General features: G+C 37.1%; 1 protein-coding gene across 4 annotated transcripts in view; it reads left to right on the top strand.

Moving 5' to 3' along the window:
* Positions 1 to 18,623, top strand: part of LOC134527243 (ribosome quality control complex subunit TCF25) — a 361,743-nt gene that overhangs the window by 176,243 nt on the left and 166,877 nt on the right. For all 4 annotated transcript variants that reach the window (XR_010074132.1, XM_063359741.1, XM_063359742.1 and 1 more), the window contains 2 exons: positions 541 to 734; positions 2,740 to 3,150. Coding sequence is in view for 3 of the 4 variants with exons in the window: in XM_063359741.1 (XP_063215811.1) it covers positions 541 to 734; positions 2,740 to 3,150 (605 nt within the window). In the remaining variant the exon portion in view is untranslated. The remainder of the gene's footprint in view (positions 1 to 540; positions 735 to 2,739; positions 3,151 to 18,623) is intronic.

Raw genomic sequence — 18,623 nt, 5'->3', positions numbered from 1 at the left:
AGGGCGGGTCTACGGCAGAGAGCGCGCCACGTAACGGACAACCAAGTGCAAAACAGGCCGCAGTAATACTCGTGCCTCTTGGAAATTAATGTGGCGACCCTATAATTTTATTGTTGTAAAGTGTGTAGAAAGGTCCAGCGCGGGACCCTATAAAGGTGCCACATAAATCCCGTGAATAGTTTGTGAGATATGACACCATGAAAACCTCGTTTTTGGCTGTATTGAGGGTTAATAAAATATTGTTTTCGATTTGCGAATCATTTTGAAAATATATTTAGGTCATTGCCTGATGTGTGTGTTCTTTTTGTACGAAAAAAGAAATTGAAAATTATTCATAGTTTTATGTAAAAATGTGTATTTAAAACATTCTGCAACACTGTTCACAAGCTAGGTAGGCGGGTGCCTTAAGGCATTCTCTATAAGTTGTTATAGGAAATAAATTTTCTCTGTGTAACATCATGTGTATGAAGAATGCCTACTGGTCAGGGAGAGAATCTAGACAGGGCTGTAGGTGTGAGAGCTGCAAGTGCGTGGTTGCAGGCGGTGAGCCACAAGCACCCCTACCACGTGGACACGCTGATACAGCTATCGGACCTGTGCAAGCTGAGCGAAGACCTGCAGATGGCCGCAGAGCTGAACGAGCGGGCGCTCTACTGCCTGGAGAGTGCCTTCCATGCCAACTTCAACCCCACCACTGGCAGGTGCCGCCTCGACTACCGTCGCCAGGAGAACAGGCGAGTCCCGCCATATATGCTGTCTTGGAGACTTGGGGAAGTGCAGAACATAATGCAGATTGTAAATTGCTATGGGACAGATCAATTATCTTCAGATAAATGATATTTGAAAACAAGTTTACTTGCTATGTTAGTAACACAGTAATAATATTTTATTGTTGTTCTTCACACTGCACTGCTAGATGTCACCACTGTAACTTGTATCTCATACTTTAATGCTATTGATAAAAAGCTTTCCAGTATTCTCTTACACACTCTGGTGTTTCCTTTTAGTAGCAGCATCAGCCTATGCAAGGATGATGGCAGACACTTTCCCTTCTTCCCTCCCCCCTTTTATTTGCCTTTTTCCACTCCACTTGCCTCCTTTTCTTGATCTTGCATGGCGATCGTGATTATCAGTGCTGCGTCTCAGAGCTCAGTCATGAGTCACACCATTTAATTTCAGATCAAAAAGTGTTGCAGGTACAAAAAAATTTATATAAATTTTTTTTTGTCATTTAATTTTCTACAACTTTTAATAAATAGGTTTTTGTCACTAAAGCATACCATTTTGTAGATACGGTACATTTATCGAGGAAGGCTATAGGCTATATTATCAATAACATTAGGGATCCTTACTAAAAGTCCAATTTAGAATCAAATGCGTTGGAGGGGGTTCGATACAACATGCAGTACACGTACGAAGTGTGTGTTGACAATGCCGCAGGCGCTAGAAGTTTATTTCCTATTGCCTATTAACATTGTTGCCACGCACTAGATGCCTTATCATTATTAATTTTCCCATACAAGTAAAACACACCCGTGTGATATTAACAACGAAGCAATCAGTACCCTCATAAGAGTTCAATTAGTATTTAAATACTTTTTATCACTTTAAATCGCAAACCTAAACTATTGTTTTTTTTTTCCTCTGTGTTTAATTTGTTTTTTTTATTGCCCTTTTTTTTAAGTATATATATTTTACAGACTTGAAACTTCACAGTAATGTTCCTTATGTTACGCTGAATGACATTTTCGAAAATTAGATCCCATGGGTGGTTAATGCCTTCTGCGTCTCCAAGGCAACAGGCATCGCGCAGCAGTGGCGTACCCACAAGGAGGGGCATGTATAATGATCGGCGCAAGAGTGATCTGCCTGTAGACTGCAGTAGCAAAGTATGGGTACATCAGTTGTACGTTGCGTGCACGAGTCGGGAAACCTTCGGTGCTATTCATTTTCTCTCCGGTACATTATACAGCATTGTAATAAATTTTCACTGATTTTTTTTATTTACCATTACTGTAAATGGGAGATGTGGCTTAATTTTTTTCCATTAGTATAGCCGTGCGAAGCCGGGTCGGGCAGCTAGTTATGAATACTCGTAGTTACGAGGATTTATTTTGCCATTGTCAGCTCACAGTATATCCGTTAGAGATTTTGCTTATACAAGATTGCAGCAGTCTACCCTAACTGTGTTAATCAAGACACTACTGTATTTTTAAAGTAAGAGATTCAGGAAGCACACCTAGTTTTATTAGAATTTCAGGCTTTTTGAATGTGGTAATAATTATTTCAAGCCCATAAAGAAATAATAATTGTAAATAATTAAATTTCTTTAGTAATGAAATAACATTCTTCCCCCTACTTGCCGTACCCTGGTGATCCAGCCACATGCTCGTAGGGACCTATGCCACTCCTCTGCTTTTAGGCCTAAACACAATCCATTCTTTGTCTTTTTTGCTTCCTTATTTTAACACCTCTGGTTATCCTTAGAGAAAATTAATTACCTATTAAATATGTACAGTACCGTTATTCATCACATAAACTACTTTAAAGCAAGATTTAATTTTTGTGTCATAATTTACTGCTGATATACATTTAAAAAAAAAATTTCTTCTGCTGCACTAAGGTGTTTGAAGTAACTATGCAGGAACCTAGTAAAATACTTTATTGTGGCTAGTTGTTTGTAGAATGGCAGTGTGTTGAAGTGTGAAGCCGTGGTTGTGAGCGCATGTGGTGCTGCAGGGCGCTGTACGTGGCCCTGTTCAAACACGTGATGTTCGTGGCCCAGCGCGGCTGCCTCCGCACGGCCCTCGAACTGAGCAAGCTCCTGCTGTCGCTGGACCCAGAGGGAGATCCCATGGGTGTACTGCTATGCATCGACCTGTTCGCACTGCGCTCGCATGCCCACCAGTGGCTGGTCGACTTGTACCGCCTGTGGGAGCCGTCCCGCAACCTGTCCCAGCTGCCCAACCATGCCTTCTCTGTGGCCATGGCGCAGTTCCGTCTGGGAGCGCACTCCCACGCTGATGCCCTGCTGCAGAACGCACTGCTCATGTTCCCCGGGGTGCTGCCCCTGCTTCTGGACAAGTGCTCCGTGGAGGCGGCAGGGAGGATCGCCAAGCATCGCTTCTTCCGGCCCGATGCCTCGGACAGGTGCGTGCATGTCGCTAGTTCCTCTGTCCTCGTGCAGATGGACAAAGCTCGGGAAGAAATTGAACCTGCAGGAGTTTTTTCACTAGACTGAACGTCTTGACTAATTCCACTTTTCTGATTCTCGTGTCTAATGACTGTATTGTTATCTGTTCATATTTTACTGATTAAAATTCTGAAGTGTCCAGTACCATAGCTACCCAATTACAATGTGCCCTTAAATAAAAAAGTTGTAAACTCATATCTATATCCTTTTTCATCCTTAGATTGCAGTACAGAGTAAATGGTGAACACTTGCCAGATTTAGACTAACCGGGTTGTTAAAATTAAAAGTCTTATTTTATATACCATTTGTTAGCCATGATAATTTTAAATACGTATACATTTTTTTTAATTATCTATTTCTTGATTTTTCTAAGACCGTAAAATAGTGTTTACTGACAGTACCTATTATTACACTGTTAGTCTTTCTGACAGAAAAAATAAAAATTAAATGTTAAAACACCAATTATCATTTCACAGGAGAAATTATTTGTAACATTTGTTCACTATTAATAACAAGGAATTCCATGAAAGTATGTGCAATGGTGAAAAGAGCCAAACTTATTAAAGTTAAATTATATAAACAAAATGTTAACAAAATTGGTTAATCCAAGTTAGCATTTATCAATTACATCTTCTTTGAAATAAACAATTGGAAAATATCACATGTAACTCTTGATAAAATACACCAGGGAAATGTATTTCTACAATTTAATTCCAAATTTTACTTTACAAAATACAATTTTTCAGATACATTGTAACAACCCAGATTACAGCCTTCCCCATGACAATCCAGTAATAATTTGTATAAATTATTTCAGGTTAGGTTATCAAGTGATGTAAAATTTTTCCTTTTAGAAGTAATTTTGAACTGACCATGTCAATATTGTGAACGTAATTCACCTGGTTCAAAGCTTTTGTTTTGATAATTCATAATTGATAATTCATAAGTTTATTTTTCAAGTATTTTTTTTTGCTGGCTTCTTTGTGTGGGAAGTAGGGGTGTGCGAATATTTGTAAACACGAATAGTTGCGAATAGTAACTGACGAATTATTCACATTCGTAAGTCGAATAGCAAAATTTAAAATTGTGAATACCGTATCGGCCCGAATATAAGGCGACCTGCAGTTTCAGGAGCCAAACAAATGTAAAAATAATTTTGGTAGAAATTAATGTGAAAATTCATTAGACATACATTTTGTGTTGATAAATCCTTTTTGCATTTATGTATACCGCATTTAACTTTCCGTTTCACTTAAGCTACGTATTAATATATTTAGTAGTGTGTTAAACGTAACAAAGCAAACAAAAAATGCAGCTTGCCGGAACAAAACAAGTGGCTAGCTTCCATGGTGAAGCATACGGCCATGAATAACTTTGGTGACGTGACCGCGAATATTTGTCCATATTACTCTCTGACAGAGTCTGTCCTATGAATTTTAAAGAATAATCTATGATAATTATGTTGTTTGAAAGGTTTTTACATAAATAAAGAGTGGATTACTGTGAAATTATTAAAATATCTTTTGAAGCAATGTACCAAATTCCTGTAAATATGGCGTCTTCGTGCATGTTCGGCAATGTTCATTTTACAACAAATAAATATTGTGGAAAGACAGTTGGCAGCCGTGAATTTCCAAACATTACATCCAAAATTTTCTTAACATTTTCTGTTTGTAAACGTAAACAATCGTTCTGAAAATAGCTGTGATATTTTAGTACAAATATTTCCGTTAAAAATCTGAAATTAAATTACCGTAAATGTTAACACGTGATTGTACACAAAGTACAAATATGAATTGTGTAATAAAAGGTTGTCATTTTGAGATGCTTCAACATTTACATTTTTACTCAAGAACAAATATTTTAATTTTCAACTTTAAACAATTGTGAATTACTGCAATATTGGGTGGATTTATCGTTTTCCCCGTGTGAGGTAACGAAGTTTTAGGTAATATAAAAAATCGTGAACATTTTGTTTAACAATGTTTCTACTGTAGCTTTCAGCTTGGAACTAATGTTAGCGGTGCTGACGTTTTGGGTGCGAAAATAGGCGACTTCCAATTTTCTCATCTCTCGTTTATGTAAAAATGGTCGCCTTATATTTGGACCAATACGGTATTTACATGGCTGTGTTTTATTTCTTGCGGTGGTTCCAAGAGCTTCGGTTTTCACCAGCTTCTAATGTGATTTCCAAAGTATTTATACATTTTACTAACATAACCGCAATGTATTTTTAAAAGGTTCATTTCAAGGAAAAAACCAAACCAAAATCATCCTACATTAAACCAACTTGTTTCACAAGCCAGACGGTAAACGTTAACACGAAACACGACTCCATTTCCAAACGAATTTAGTTAGCAGTAATGCCAACGACTACTGTATTTTTGATGAATGGTTTAATCGTTTAAAACACCGTTAAAATTAACTGTTTCAAATATTTTATTCAATGATAACCTTTTTATATACTGGTTTTGAGTATTGAAGTTAATCACGGAGTTTTTCCGGTCATATATGTTTGAAGTACAATGAAATTAATTTCCCATGTTACACATTTTTTTTATCCAAATTTTTCCATTGTGGTAACCGAAAGGAAAAACCATAGATAACAATTATTAAATATTATTATATATGAAATAAAAATTCATGTCCTTAATACAGTAGAATCTCGTTATAAAGTACATCAATAAAGCCTCAACTTTCATACTTAGTAATGAGAGTACTTTATTCTGAAAGTCTATCTATTTACCTTTAAAAAGTATTATTTTTGAATTTTTAAAAATAAAGTAGTAGGGGATCCAATGTTACATTAGCTTGGAAGCAAATACACTAGAGTCCCGTTATAACGAGGTGTCACGGTTCCGGGTTTGATTCTCGCTATAACTGTGTCCTCGCTATAACCGAATTGGACAAATTTTGGCCCCCAAAAAATAAAACTTAATCGAAAATAGCATAAAAATTGTGTTTAAACCTGTATAACAGGTTATATTAACGAAATGTTAATTTCTGTGAGCAGATGTGTGAATTCTCTTTAAAACTATACCCCACAAGTACGGATGCGATCACTGATTGCGTCATAATAACCAGAATACCCTACCACGCCACGTAAGTATAGCATCTCAGCCCGCAATCGATTACTCGACTTGGCCCGCGGCCGTTGCAGCGTTGTCCTGCTATCTATTGTAGATGCAGGCTGTCTGCTGGCTGCCATGTTGGTTCGGGATGTTGCTAACAGGTGGTGCTAGTGTAGCGTGATGATTTAATTCCTTACAAAAAAGCAGGAGTGCGGCAACACACGTACGCCTCAAACGAAATAGTCGCTTGAAAGCTATACTTTTTTCATTTAAAGAAACCTGTCAACTTTTTTAGAAAATAAATTTGGGATTAAACTCAAACCATCACCACCACTTTCCCGGACAGATACCCCAACAACTGACCGAAACAAAAGTTACAAGAAAACTGTCCTAGCGATTCGGAAATAAAAACGGCAGTGCCTACTATTTGTATGATAGTAAAATAAATAATGTGACGTGTTTGTAAACGTGTCACGACTAAAATAATTCCAAACAAGTTTATATATATTTGTGTATTATTAACGCGATCAATTAGCAACAAGTATAAAGACGGCTCTGACTTTTTTGGCCTAACATAATTATAAACAATGTTATTATTCGTTAATGAAAATGTCGCAACAAATTATTTAAGAGCATTTATATTTAAAAAAAGTTCACATTGTTATGTTTAATGGCGGGAAAAAATATATTTTGTCTATTTTCTAAATAATAAGAAATGCGTACAAGTATATGTATATTCAAATGCTTGGTTTATTCGAGTCGAGCATACCTTGGCCTTGAAGCCAAGCGGAAGTTTGATAAAGGAAAGAAAGGACGGGATTCTATTTTTAAAGCCACGCACTTAGGTGGCGACTGCAAGGCCAGGGTGGCCAGCCAACTGGGAAATCGGGAAATACGGGAAATAGCCAGTATTTCTTAAAAAAACCAGGAATACCTGGAATCAACCAGGAATTTTTATTAGAACCGGGAATTTTTTTTATGAAGTAACAATCGCAAAAATATACGGCTGTTAAATGAGCACGTTCACCACCCGTCGAAGCACGACAGTATGCTCGTGAGCTATATTTTGAGAAAGTTAATTTGTTCATATTGCATTTAAAAACTTTTGTAGTACGTAAGAAACCGTTAACAATTCAGACTTCCATACTTATTATGTTTCTGTATTCAAAAGCAACAGCATTTTGGCTGAAAATGTTGTTGTAGGGTGGTAGTAATTTCTCGCACGGCATGTTGGTAGCACTAGTTTTGTATGTATATTTGTTTTTACTTTGCGCTCATGTTGTTGCGTCACGGTATCACGGATACTTTTCTCGAGTTTTTTTAAAAGTTTAGTTGTGCGGTACGTTGTTTTGAATTTTTTAATCTAACATGTAATTGGCGCAGACTATCAAAATGTCAACGAGTTCGGTCACCACATACAATGACAAATATACGGAAGAGTTTGAATGGGTGGAGAAAGATCCAAAGTGCAGGACAAACGCTATTTGCAATTTGTATAATGTTAAACTCAATATCGGTAGCATGGATGGGAAGAACAGCATTAGCCAGCCACGCAAGAGGGGCAAAACACGTGCGTTTGGTGTCAAGTAATTTTTGTGATGTGAGATTATAAATTTTTTTGTTGGTGGTAGGTTTTGTTTTAAGCAAGTTCATTGATTTAATTTTTAAGCCTATAGTTAAGTTGTCTATTGTTTAACGCCAATAAAACATCATATTGTGTGTGCTTTGTGTAACAAAAATACAAATTGTATGCAAATATTGATAAAAACAACCCTTGAAAAAACCAGGAATTTTATTATCCCAGAAGAGTGGCCACCCTGAAGGCTGAAGAATGTGACAGGCGTCAACGGCAAGATGTCTAGTGCCGAACGAGAGCGGTGAAGATAAAGCAGGCAAATAACCAAAGCGCGCTTCACGCGATCACCCCGTTAATTCCTCAAAAATACCTCGTTATAGCCGTGCTCTCGCTATTACCGTGCTCGCTATAACGAGATTCTACTGTATTTGTAAAACAACAAGAATTAAAAATAAATTACTGAACTTAATACAGTAGCCTAAATTCTAGGCCTACATGTACAAAATTTATATCTGTCGAACACAACATGACAAATGGGTTAAACTATTTTTGCAGATACAGTAAACTCTCGATTGTCCATGTTAATTGGGACCTTCCGATGCCCGAATAATTGAATGCCCATAAAAAAAACCCGGATAATCCGTTTCACCACTTAAAAATGGTGTATTTACTGGCAAAAGAGTGTCTCTTCAGTAGAATTCTATGAGTACAAGCAAAGGCTTTGTATACCGTGTCCCAGCTTATTGGACCGTAAACAATACTGGCACTGAGTTGCCGCCATCCTTCTCCTGTCCCCTTTATTGCTACGGGAGGGAGAGGCGGCAGTCCCAACTCAGTATCTCCTTCCACCCTTTTAACGACCTATTATCCGGGGTCACTACAAAATAAGTGTCTGAACTACAGCACAATATTATACACCTTTTTTTTCCCCCTTCCAGCTATTGCATTTTATTTTTCTACCTCGCGCGGCAAGATATTGTTTCTTGTTAATTCCGTCTATTAAAGTTAGGATGCACTTTATAGTCATAACTACGAGTATGGGATACTACGAGACCTTCGAAGTTACGAAAGTTTTGAAATGCACCGTCAGTTTGACTACGTAAATAGTAATCCTAAACTAATCTGGTTATTACTAGTGCTTCCTTGTTGGCTCTTTCCTAAGAAAGAGTGATTTAAATGGCATCTTCAAACAAGGAAAAATACTGTTAGTTGGAAGGAAAAAAAGGTTCACGCAGTAAACAAAGGCTGCAATGCGAGAGAGGGCCGTGGCTATGCTGGCGCCGGGGCTGTGGACCATAACTCGCAGCTATCTGTCGAGAAAGAATGAATGGGTGTCTGGTGGTGAACAACATGCTCCCTTTCTCTCTCTGTCTCTCTCTCTCGCTCGGCTGTTTCAAGAAGAAGAACCCGGCCATTGTGTTACTGGCTGCTTCGGCCGGTAGAGGGGAAATTCCTAAACCACCCCCCTCTCCGCCTCCCCCCCCCCTCATGTGTGTACGTGTGTACGAGAGCCCTGTTCCTTTTTGGCGTGTGTGAGACCTCGTTGCGTGCGTGTGCGTGGCAAAAAAAAAAAAAAAACAAGCACTCTTCTTGTGTAGCTTTACAGGTTTTAATGATGCAATATTCCAATAGCGTCTGAGCTTTCTCACAAAATTTCCTTTGTCTAATTGTGTGGAGGAACCAGGGATACCGCCGCTATGTTGAGTGCGCCACACAAAGAATTCACTTTTATTAATATAATATCATTAAAGTTGTGAACATTACTGTGATAATGTAAAACACATTTGTGTGTCAAATTTACGTATGCATTGGGGGGGGGGGGGGGGGAGTAGAGCCGGAAGCAGCAGTCAAGGCATTCCTTTTTTGGTTTAAAGTGTGACAAATTGGCGGGGGAACAAGGGTCTGAAGGGTCAGGTAAATAGCTTTCTGACACAGCAGTAAAAAAAAAAAGCGCAGCGCAGTCGCGGCCTAGCTACACCTTGTCATTTTTTTTTTACAACTTCATAAAAAAATCAAGCACGGATAACCCAAAAACCGGATAATCCAGGCCCGGATAATCGAAAGTTTACTGTATATACATTTATGGAGATAGAATTCCCTTGTTATCTCCTAGGCGAAGTCTCTTGCGACCAGCAGATAAAGATGACTGTTCGTACAGTTTAATAATTTTTTCGCAATCTTTTATTACTGTTTTCTGTGTAGTGGGCACCAAACCAAATGACCGTGCCACATCTAAATTTTTCCTGCCTTTGTCAACTTCTCTCAAAATTTCCACATTTTCTTTCAAACCAAACTGCTTGCGTTTATTTTTATCTTTTTGGCCATCCATCCTGATAAAAATATTCAATCAACAATATTGTTTGCCTCGCGCCACGTCAAACGTAAACAAACCTAGCATCCATAGATAACCATAGCGCCACACTAGTAGCGTGTGTCGCAAGCATGGCTGTGCCAGGTGACATTCCGACCTTAATGGCAACACAAAGCGTGTCGGCCATGTTGTGACACCAAACAGTTCAAATTTAACCTGCATAAATTAATATTATTGGATTTTCTATTTCGTATATAAGTTAAAATATAATTTTTATTTAATGTTTGTATCTGCGTTAATTAAAACTTTTAAAACGTGCTCTACAAATAACCAAAAGATGGCGCAGCTAAAAACAATTGTCTTGAAGAAGCGAACAGCAATCGATTGCTTAGATCGTCACGTGCACTAAAGTGTGTGATCCATGGAGGAGGAAGAATGGCGCGTTATACTGTACTATGATTCTATGAATCGTTGAGACAGTATTTTTTTACATTTTATACTTGTTAACTATTCTTGAAAGTAATAAAAATTAATCATAATGTACATTTATATTAAAGAACCCCTGCGCAAACACAGTAACAATTATGTATGTAAAATTTTCCTGATACGGTCAAACCTCTCTGAAACGACCCCTCACGGTTCCCAGGAATAGGGTTGTAATAGAGGAGGAGTCGTAATAGATGTTTTCCGAAATTTTGAGTTCATTTAAACACACACACCCCCCCCCCCTCCCTCCCCAAACCGCTACTCTCTAAGAAACCAGCCGTACAATGGCAGGATGCTGACACTCACAATGCTAGACGGCTTTGCTTTAAACCCACTTAAACCTTCATGACAAGTCCGTCGCCCTACAGGCCACCTCTAAAGAAAATATGTCAAAAGACTGTTTATTTTTACTGGTTAGTTTACATGTACGTTTTCTGCTTGCCGTAGTTAAATACACTAGAACCCCGATGTCACGAACCCCGGATTTAACGAAGCAGTGATTTTACGAATACATTCTCTGGAACCATCAAAAAATTGGACTTTTGACCAAAATGTGAAAAGCAGAAGAAGAAGAAAAAATGAAATGAAAGATCATTAAAATTTGTTAATTTTAACACACAGCTTATTTTTGTGTCGGCTTTAATACTTCCAATAATGTTCATGTAAGAATAACAAAAAAATAATGGGACAATTCCCTTAAAATTATGGCAGCTGTAGGTTCTGCAACGCGAGTGGGCGCACACTAAGCTTGCCCGGCTGACTGGCGGCAACGGCTTCAAGACGCATGAGCTCACCCCTCCCTCCCCTCTGTAACATTCTTCAAGGCTAGCTCATCCCTCCCAGACACACAAACCATCTAGTGTCCTCCCTTATAACACCCCAACTTCGCTCTGCTTTGAAAAACCTTCAGTGAGAAAATGCTCATTTCACCCTCCCTTCTCCCGTAAAATTGGGCTATTATGAATGGGGTACTAAAGCGGCGAGGGAGGGGTCAAAATATGTCACTTTTCACACCAAGTTCGAGTTCAGTCGTCTCTGGCAAGGAATTTACAAGCTTTCAAACTTAAATATAAATGTATTTTAATAGCAAGGGTCCTATGAAAAGGAATATACCGAATTAAATCAAGCTGCTGTCACCAAACAAAGCATAAAACGGCCCAATGCGTGGTCGCTTCGTTATTGCTGGCGTGAGAGGTGAGACATGGAATGTTAGAAGAAAGATAAATGCGGGGGAGACAGACGGCAGCCAGTGTGTTTCCTGCGTGGGGAATAAGTGGCGTAGCCTTTTTTTTTATGCTGGGTGAAGCGACCTTTTTCTGTCAACCCACGGGAAAAGATAATTGCTTGAGCTGTCAAAATAAAAATCGCTGCGGCAGTTAAAACAAGTCGAGGCGGGCGTGCATCCAGTCGTTCGCTGTGTATTGTCAACCGATAGTAATCAAAATCAAGAGAAATCCAGCAGGTAGCTTTGCCTTAACTGCGTACCACACTAGACAACACTCGCAAAAAGCTAAACGTAAACGGACCAAACCAGTGTTACGTGTGTGACTTTTGGAGGACAATTTTTGTGTTTGATTTTAACTTTTTACATTTAAGATTGTTGCTTTCTTGTTCAAAACTTGATGCTTGGAACAGATTAAATAAATTTCTAAGTATTTTTTAAAGGATTTTACTTTTTGTTACGTGTGTGACTCCGAGATTTTGAAATATCTTACACTCTTATGAAAGTTACATTTTTACTCTGAATCTTATTGCATAAAATAAAAATAAAAATTATAGTGATGTAGTCCACTATATGGACTAATATAGACTGTAACATGAAACACATTGCTTTCTTAGTACTTTCACAATAAACTCATGTATTGATGTTACGTGTGTGACAAACATCTGTTACGTATGTGACCAAAGTTATCAGCAAAATTTAATTCCCTTATTAAAACCAAATACTCAGATGAATCATACATTCATTTAGAAGGTTTATGAAATGTTTTAACTAGTGATGGGTCGAGACTCGAAAAATCGAGCGAGTCGAGTCGAGCCGGCGAAACTAAACTCGACTCGAAAACCGAGTTGATTAAGATCGTGTCCTCGAGTCTCGTCAAAGTTTAGTTTTTGGCTCGACTATAATGTTGCACAATTTCCAATAGTGAAGGTAGGTACTTATCCGAAACCATGCACTTTAAAATAAAATATAATGTATTATTTAGGCCTACCTAGTGGAAAACCTCTGATCCAACACTGAAAACCTTGAAAACGAAGTCGGACGATTATTTATTTTTGATCGTGTGTAACCGCAAACAGTGTATCCCATCCTTCAATATGCACTTAATATTTATAACTACAACAAAATACCTTTATTTAACTATAACGGAATTTAAAAAATGTTCTCTAGATTCAGTCATGAACAAGACCACGTTAATATTTGGGCAGCTTTGGAAGTAAATAATATTTACTGCTAAACACTAGATAGCCGCCATTTTAACTCCGGGCCAATGGCCTACGTAAGTCATCATACAGCCAGGGAATGTTGCCACTTTGGCAAATTGATATCAACAATAATTGAAATCTCCAACCAGTTTTCCATGGCCGAACGGAAAATTGAGGCTGCTGAAGTTTATTTTTACACTTGAGTTTGCTTCGCCGGCGTCGTATTAATCATAAACGGTTTAGTATTAGTGGAATAGATATGTTTGTACGGCCTGGGACGTCAAAAAGTGACGAATAGAAATCAAAAGCAGAGATTTGGGAATTTTTTGAAAAATCAGACAGCTAAATGCAAGTGCTGCAAAAAATACAAGACTCAGTCATCATCAAATTCACGTCTGATTCGTCACTTGGATGTGCATTTTCACTTAAAGCGTCAGTATGAAGATTAAAAAAAAAAATACAAAAATCAAAATGTGTAGGGAAACCAATAATTCAAAGTTTTCATATTTAACTACATATATTATATTGAGAAATATTTAACTTATATTTATTTCGCTCATCATTCTGCCACTTGAACCTCGCTAAGTTTGACTCATCTCAACAAATTTCCATGAGTTCGGCTCGAGTTCGACTCGAAGACAAATTTCTATGAGTTCGACTCGAGCTCGACTCGAAGATAAATTTCTTTGTTTAACTCGAACTCGACTCGATGCTGAAATAGGGTGACTCGACCCATCACTAGTTTTAACATTTGATAGTAAACATATGCAGGCTGTCTCATACTTATTTACCTGAAACAGTTCCTAGAACAATTTATTTATTAAAAATACTAAACATATATATGTATACTACTTCACAAACAGCAAACATACAAATAACCTATCATAAGCATTTCACAATATTAATAAATATGGTACAGTACTTCAAAAATCAATAAATTTAAATTATCCTCGTGATCCAGTTACTTCTGGTGGAGCCAGACTCTTCTTCACATTGGCCATTTTATAAAACAAAATGTCTGGTTTCGAAGGCCACTTCCAGTAGTTTCCTGAAGGAATCATTACACTTACTTGAATCTCAGAATGAGAGATGTTGAGCACTTCGTCTGGGAAAAAATTGTTATCATAAATTACTTTACACCAATCTCCTTTATTTAAGCTTAACATTTCATCATTCACATCATGAATGTCATTATTTACAACAAAACTAGGATGCTTATCTGAGTTTGAATGGAAAAAGGAAACTTTACCATCAACATCACTTTTAACAACATGAATCTTCTGGATACCGTGACTGCACTGACTGCTGACCATGGTGTGACGGTTTTGATTAAACTGTCTATCTCACTTTGGCTAATACGAAGCACTGTTTTTGAAGGCATGAGTTGAGAAGCAGCGCTGGCAAATTCTGAAGAACTCTGTATTACAAAATTTTCAGCTTTACTCATGGATTTTTGCCTTACTAGCGATTTAGCTCTTCCTCCGACTCCATCCACAACTCCTTTTCCATGGCTAGTACCAAAATATTTCCATGTAAAGTTTTTGGCAAACTTATGTGTTAAATCTGTTAGTAACTTTACCATAAATTTATTTTTGAACTCAGATGATGGCCCATCACTAAATATAATCTGTTCATATTCATTAATTGTGTTTGGAGTTGCAAAAATTAAGTCGTACAACTCATTTATGAAGCAATACACAGTATCTTTTCCTTTGTCTTTGGTGTCAGAGCAGATAAGGAAAGTTTTTGTACATTTGTTTCCCTGAAATAAAGCAGCAGTGAACAGCTACACACTTTCACGCGACCATAAAGCAGACTGAATCTCATTTTGGTACTCACACGAATATGCCATTGCAAAATCAACTTGTAGAACTCTACAAGTTTTCTTATCATTTTCAAACGCTTCACTTTGTATGCGCTTGATTTTGACATGTTCTCGAAACCTAGGCAGAACTTCCAAAATTTCCTTTATTAGTTCACCTGCACAACCCACTTTCACTGCCTTTACTATGTGGCCATTATCATTTTTTTCCCAATATCTCCATGAAACCTGGACTGATTTATCAATGTCTTCAAACATAATTGACAGCTTCTTACCATCACAACAATCACTACATAATCCATTCCAACATGGAGCTGTTAAAGTGTCAGAGTTGCAAATTATTTTATCCCAAAAGGAACCATCATATTCAATTTTTAACCCTTTAAGTTGTAGCCTGAAGTTTTCATGATGCTTGCATTTGCACTGGTCAGCTGGAGTGTCCTTCAAAAGAAATACATTTTTTGGCCTTAGTGAACCAAATGTTGAAAATGATATTGTCTCGTCTTCTACATGTTCCTTTCTGAAAATAGCATAAGCTCCCCTAAGATACATAGTTAAATACAATTTTCTGAAACGTTCTTTCTTGCCATTTTCCCAAATTACAATTTCATCTTTCATTCCCGGCATAGTATACACAATGTCAGGTCTTCTGAAGAAATCAGTCACTTGTTTCTTCACAAAAGAATTAGTATGATCAGGTGTAAGAGTACATTCCATTTTAGTTTGTAACTTTAAACCCAAACGGTTGGCAAGTCCAGACACAACTGCTACTTTTTTTGATGGAGAATGTGGTAATGTTCGCAAACATCTCCTCACAGCTTTCCCTAATGACTGGGGAGTTTTGAAAGGCTTACTTTTGAGTAGAGGTGTTTCACAGTTGCCACGGCGACTATTCTCTGAACTTCCGGGCAATATATTTTTACGTTGTCTTTATCTGCTCAAACGTTTTCTTTCTGCAGATGCAGCCCGGTAACGCTTCTTCTCAGCTGATGACATGCTTGCAATTCTTGATTTTCTTATGGTTTCCACTCTTTTACTCTCACTTGCTTTGTAGGTTATGTCATCTTTCCTCTTTTTTCTGAACTTTCTGATTCTTTCTGCACTAGTCATAGGCACTTTATGTGATTCTTCTGATACTTCAGGATTCATATTAACAACAGTTACAACTTCTATATAAAATTATAACATTGTCACAGTCTTGAGCCTAAAGATACTCTCTCTGCCCCACTCATAACACAATAAATAAAAACAATTGGTTGTTTCCCTCCAAAATGAATAATTGTGTGTTTAAGGAAGTAACCATTATATTTCTTATCATTATAATTTAATGTTAACAAATTGTGAATGACTGGTTGAAAACATAATTAGAACCACCTGTAATTTAAATAATAGGAGTATTATTGTTAAGGCTATTAATTATAAATGTGTAAAAATTGTATATACTGTTTTATTTTTTTAATACTCTACATCTCAACTGCCAACTTGACATTTAAAAGTACATCAAAGTGTTATGAAAATAACATAAAATAAATTGTTCTCGTTTCACACACGTAACAATATTTGTTACGTGTGTGACAGTTTAATTTATATCATAAAAAAAAGTTTCGCCTTATAATAACTGTATTTTTAGATTATCATCTTTATGTGTATCTAGCTATAAATATAGGATTACAAATTGTTTTTTCATATATTTCTATTGTTATAGATATTTTTATACTTTTTTGTTACGTGTGTGACACAGTATTTACACTAACTTTGGTTTCTACTTCACAATTATCATTTTTTCAGTACACAAATTTTGCAAACCATATTATCATGATCAAGCATAGGATAATGTTTGTGTCTAACAAGTGAAAAGTTCATATTTAATTGTATTAAGCCAATGTTTGAAGGATTTTAAAGTCAGGAAATGTGGAATACAATGTTACACGCATATGAAATCACTCTTTAATTTGGTAAAAACACAACTATACTCATGGTATTCTCAAAATGCATTGCTAATGCTAAAAAGTATCAGCCTTTAGCTACAATTTGACTATGGAATGATTAAAATTAGATACTTTTTCATTCTTACGTACTTAGGACCACTTTTTCTGGAATCGCCCAAACACGTTGCCACAAAAACCTTCATCTGCACCCTGCTGGCAAAGGGACGTGGAATGGGGGTTGTTAAGCGCTGACAGCGGTCGACAGGAAGTGGTATCTATTTTTATATATGCGCTGCCTACGGCAGTACAGCACTCGGCAAGATAAACGCAGTAACACGCTACTCACCACAAGAAACTTATTTTCTGTCCGATTTTGTTCGGATTTTCGGCAATTTTTTCACGGTTCCTCGAAATCAGGTTGTAATAGAGAGGTGGTCGCAATAAATGGGGTCGCAACAATAAAGGTTTTACTGTAACTGGAAAAGAATGGTCGTTGTATTGAAAGGTAGGATACGTTTTTAATGTTAAAGTGAAATATTTTTATATTGTTTACATTGGTGTTTTGAGCGGGAATTTAAAATCATACGTTGACCTGAAATATACGTTATTCTGAAGTACGTTGTAACGGAATTTCACTGTTACTCTTAAAAATACTAAGTGAACTTTTTTTTTTGTGGTTTCATTCCCAGAATATATCTTGTATAAACTAAATATATGAAAACCTGCCATTGTTCAGCGTGGTAACATATAATACACACACACACACACAGAGAGAGAGAGAGAGAGAGAGTGAGTGAGTGAGTGAGTGAGAGAGAGAGTGAGAGAGAGTGAGTGAGAGAGTGAGTGAGTGAGTGAGTGAGTGAGTGAGTGAGTGAGTGAGTGAGAGAGAGAGAGAGATATGCACCAGTACAACGAACTTCAGTTAAACGAACACTTTACTTAACCGAACTCATTGTTTGGTCCCGCCAAAAACGTATATAAAACCTGGAATTTTATTTCATCTTCACGAATTTTACGACTGTCTGTTTCTTCCTGAAACAAAAATATTCACTTGAATGAACAAACTTGAGGCAAATTTTGAAAAAAATTACCATCCAAAAACTTGGACTTTATTTTTAATTTTCTTATTCAAACGTAACAGCGTGTACGTAAACAAAAACATAACCTACTACAGAGCTGCCAACCATTTCGGATTTTCTGTAATTATTACGGATTTAACACGGTATTACGGAACATCGCTGGTTTATTACGGAAACAAGGCTTTGTGCTGCACTGTAACGGAAAAAATTCCGTTTCTGCTGCCCTGTTTCATGAACGCAGTTCGAATACATCACGTGTTTGCGCAAATAACGGAACTAGTATGTGTCCGCATGTGGCATGTACTGTCGAAATAAGTAGATTAATTCTCGTGTTTTGAAATAATAATGGGATGGTATTACGTCCGTTGTACGATACAACTAGTACATATTCTTGGACTTTTCGTTTGTTGGCTACTTACATCACGATAATTTTTGTACGGTACTTTTGCTAACCTGTGTTGTTTTAATTTATTTTTTGAAAGTCATTTTTTTTTTCATCATAGTGTTTTTGTCGTGTCTACAAACGTGAAATTTTTTACGTTTTTCAATAGTGTTGTGTTCTTCAGGGCTGGTTGTAGAAATGAAGCGTGTGACAGAACAAAAGTGTATCTGGGAGAGAAAAAAAAGAACGCAATTCTTCAAAACTTTCGACCTAAGATCTAACTATTCAAAAGAATGGCCATGCTTGTCTTCAAATGTTTTGGAACACCAATCTATTTTAATGTATGCA

Source organism: Bacillus rossius, chromosome 1, assembly GCF_032445375.1.
Source record: "Bacillus rossius redtenbacheri isolate Brsri chromosome 1, Brsri_v3, whole genome shotgun sequence".
In the NCBI taxonomy this organism is placed as follows: Eukaryota; Metazoa; Arthropoda; class Insecta; order Phasmatodea; family Bacillidae; genus Bacillus; species Bacillus rossius.
The sequence above is the reverse complement of the archived record's forward strand: the minus strand, read 5'-3'. Positions and strand labels throughout refer to the sequence as shown.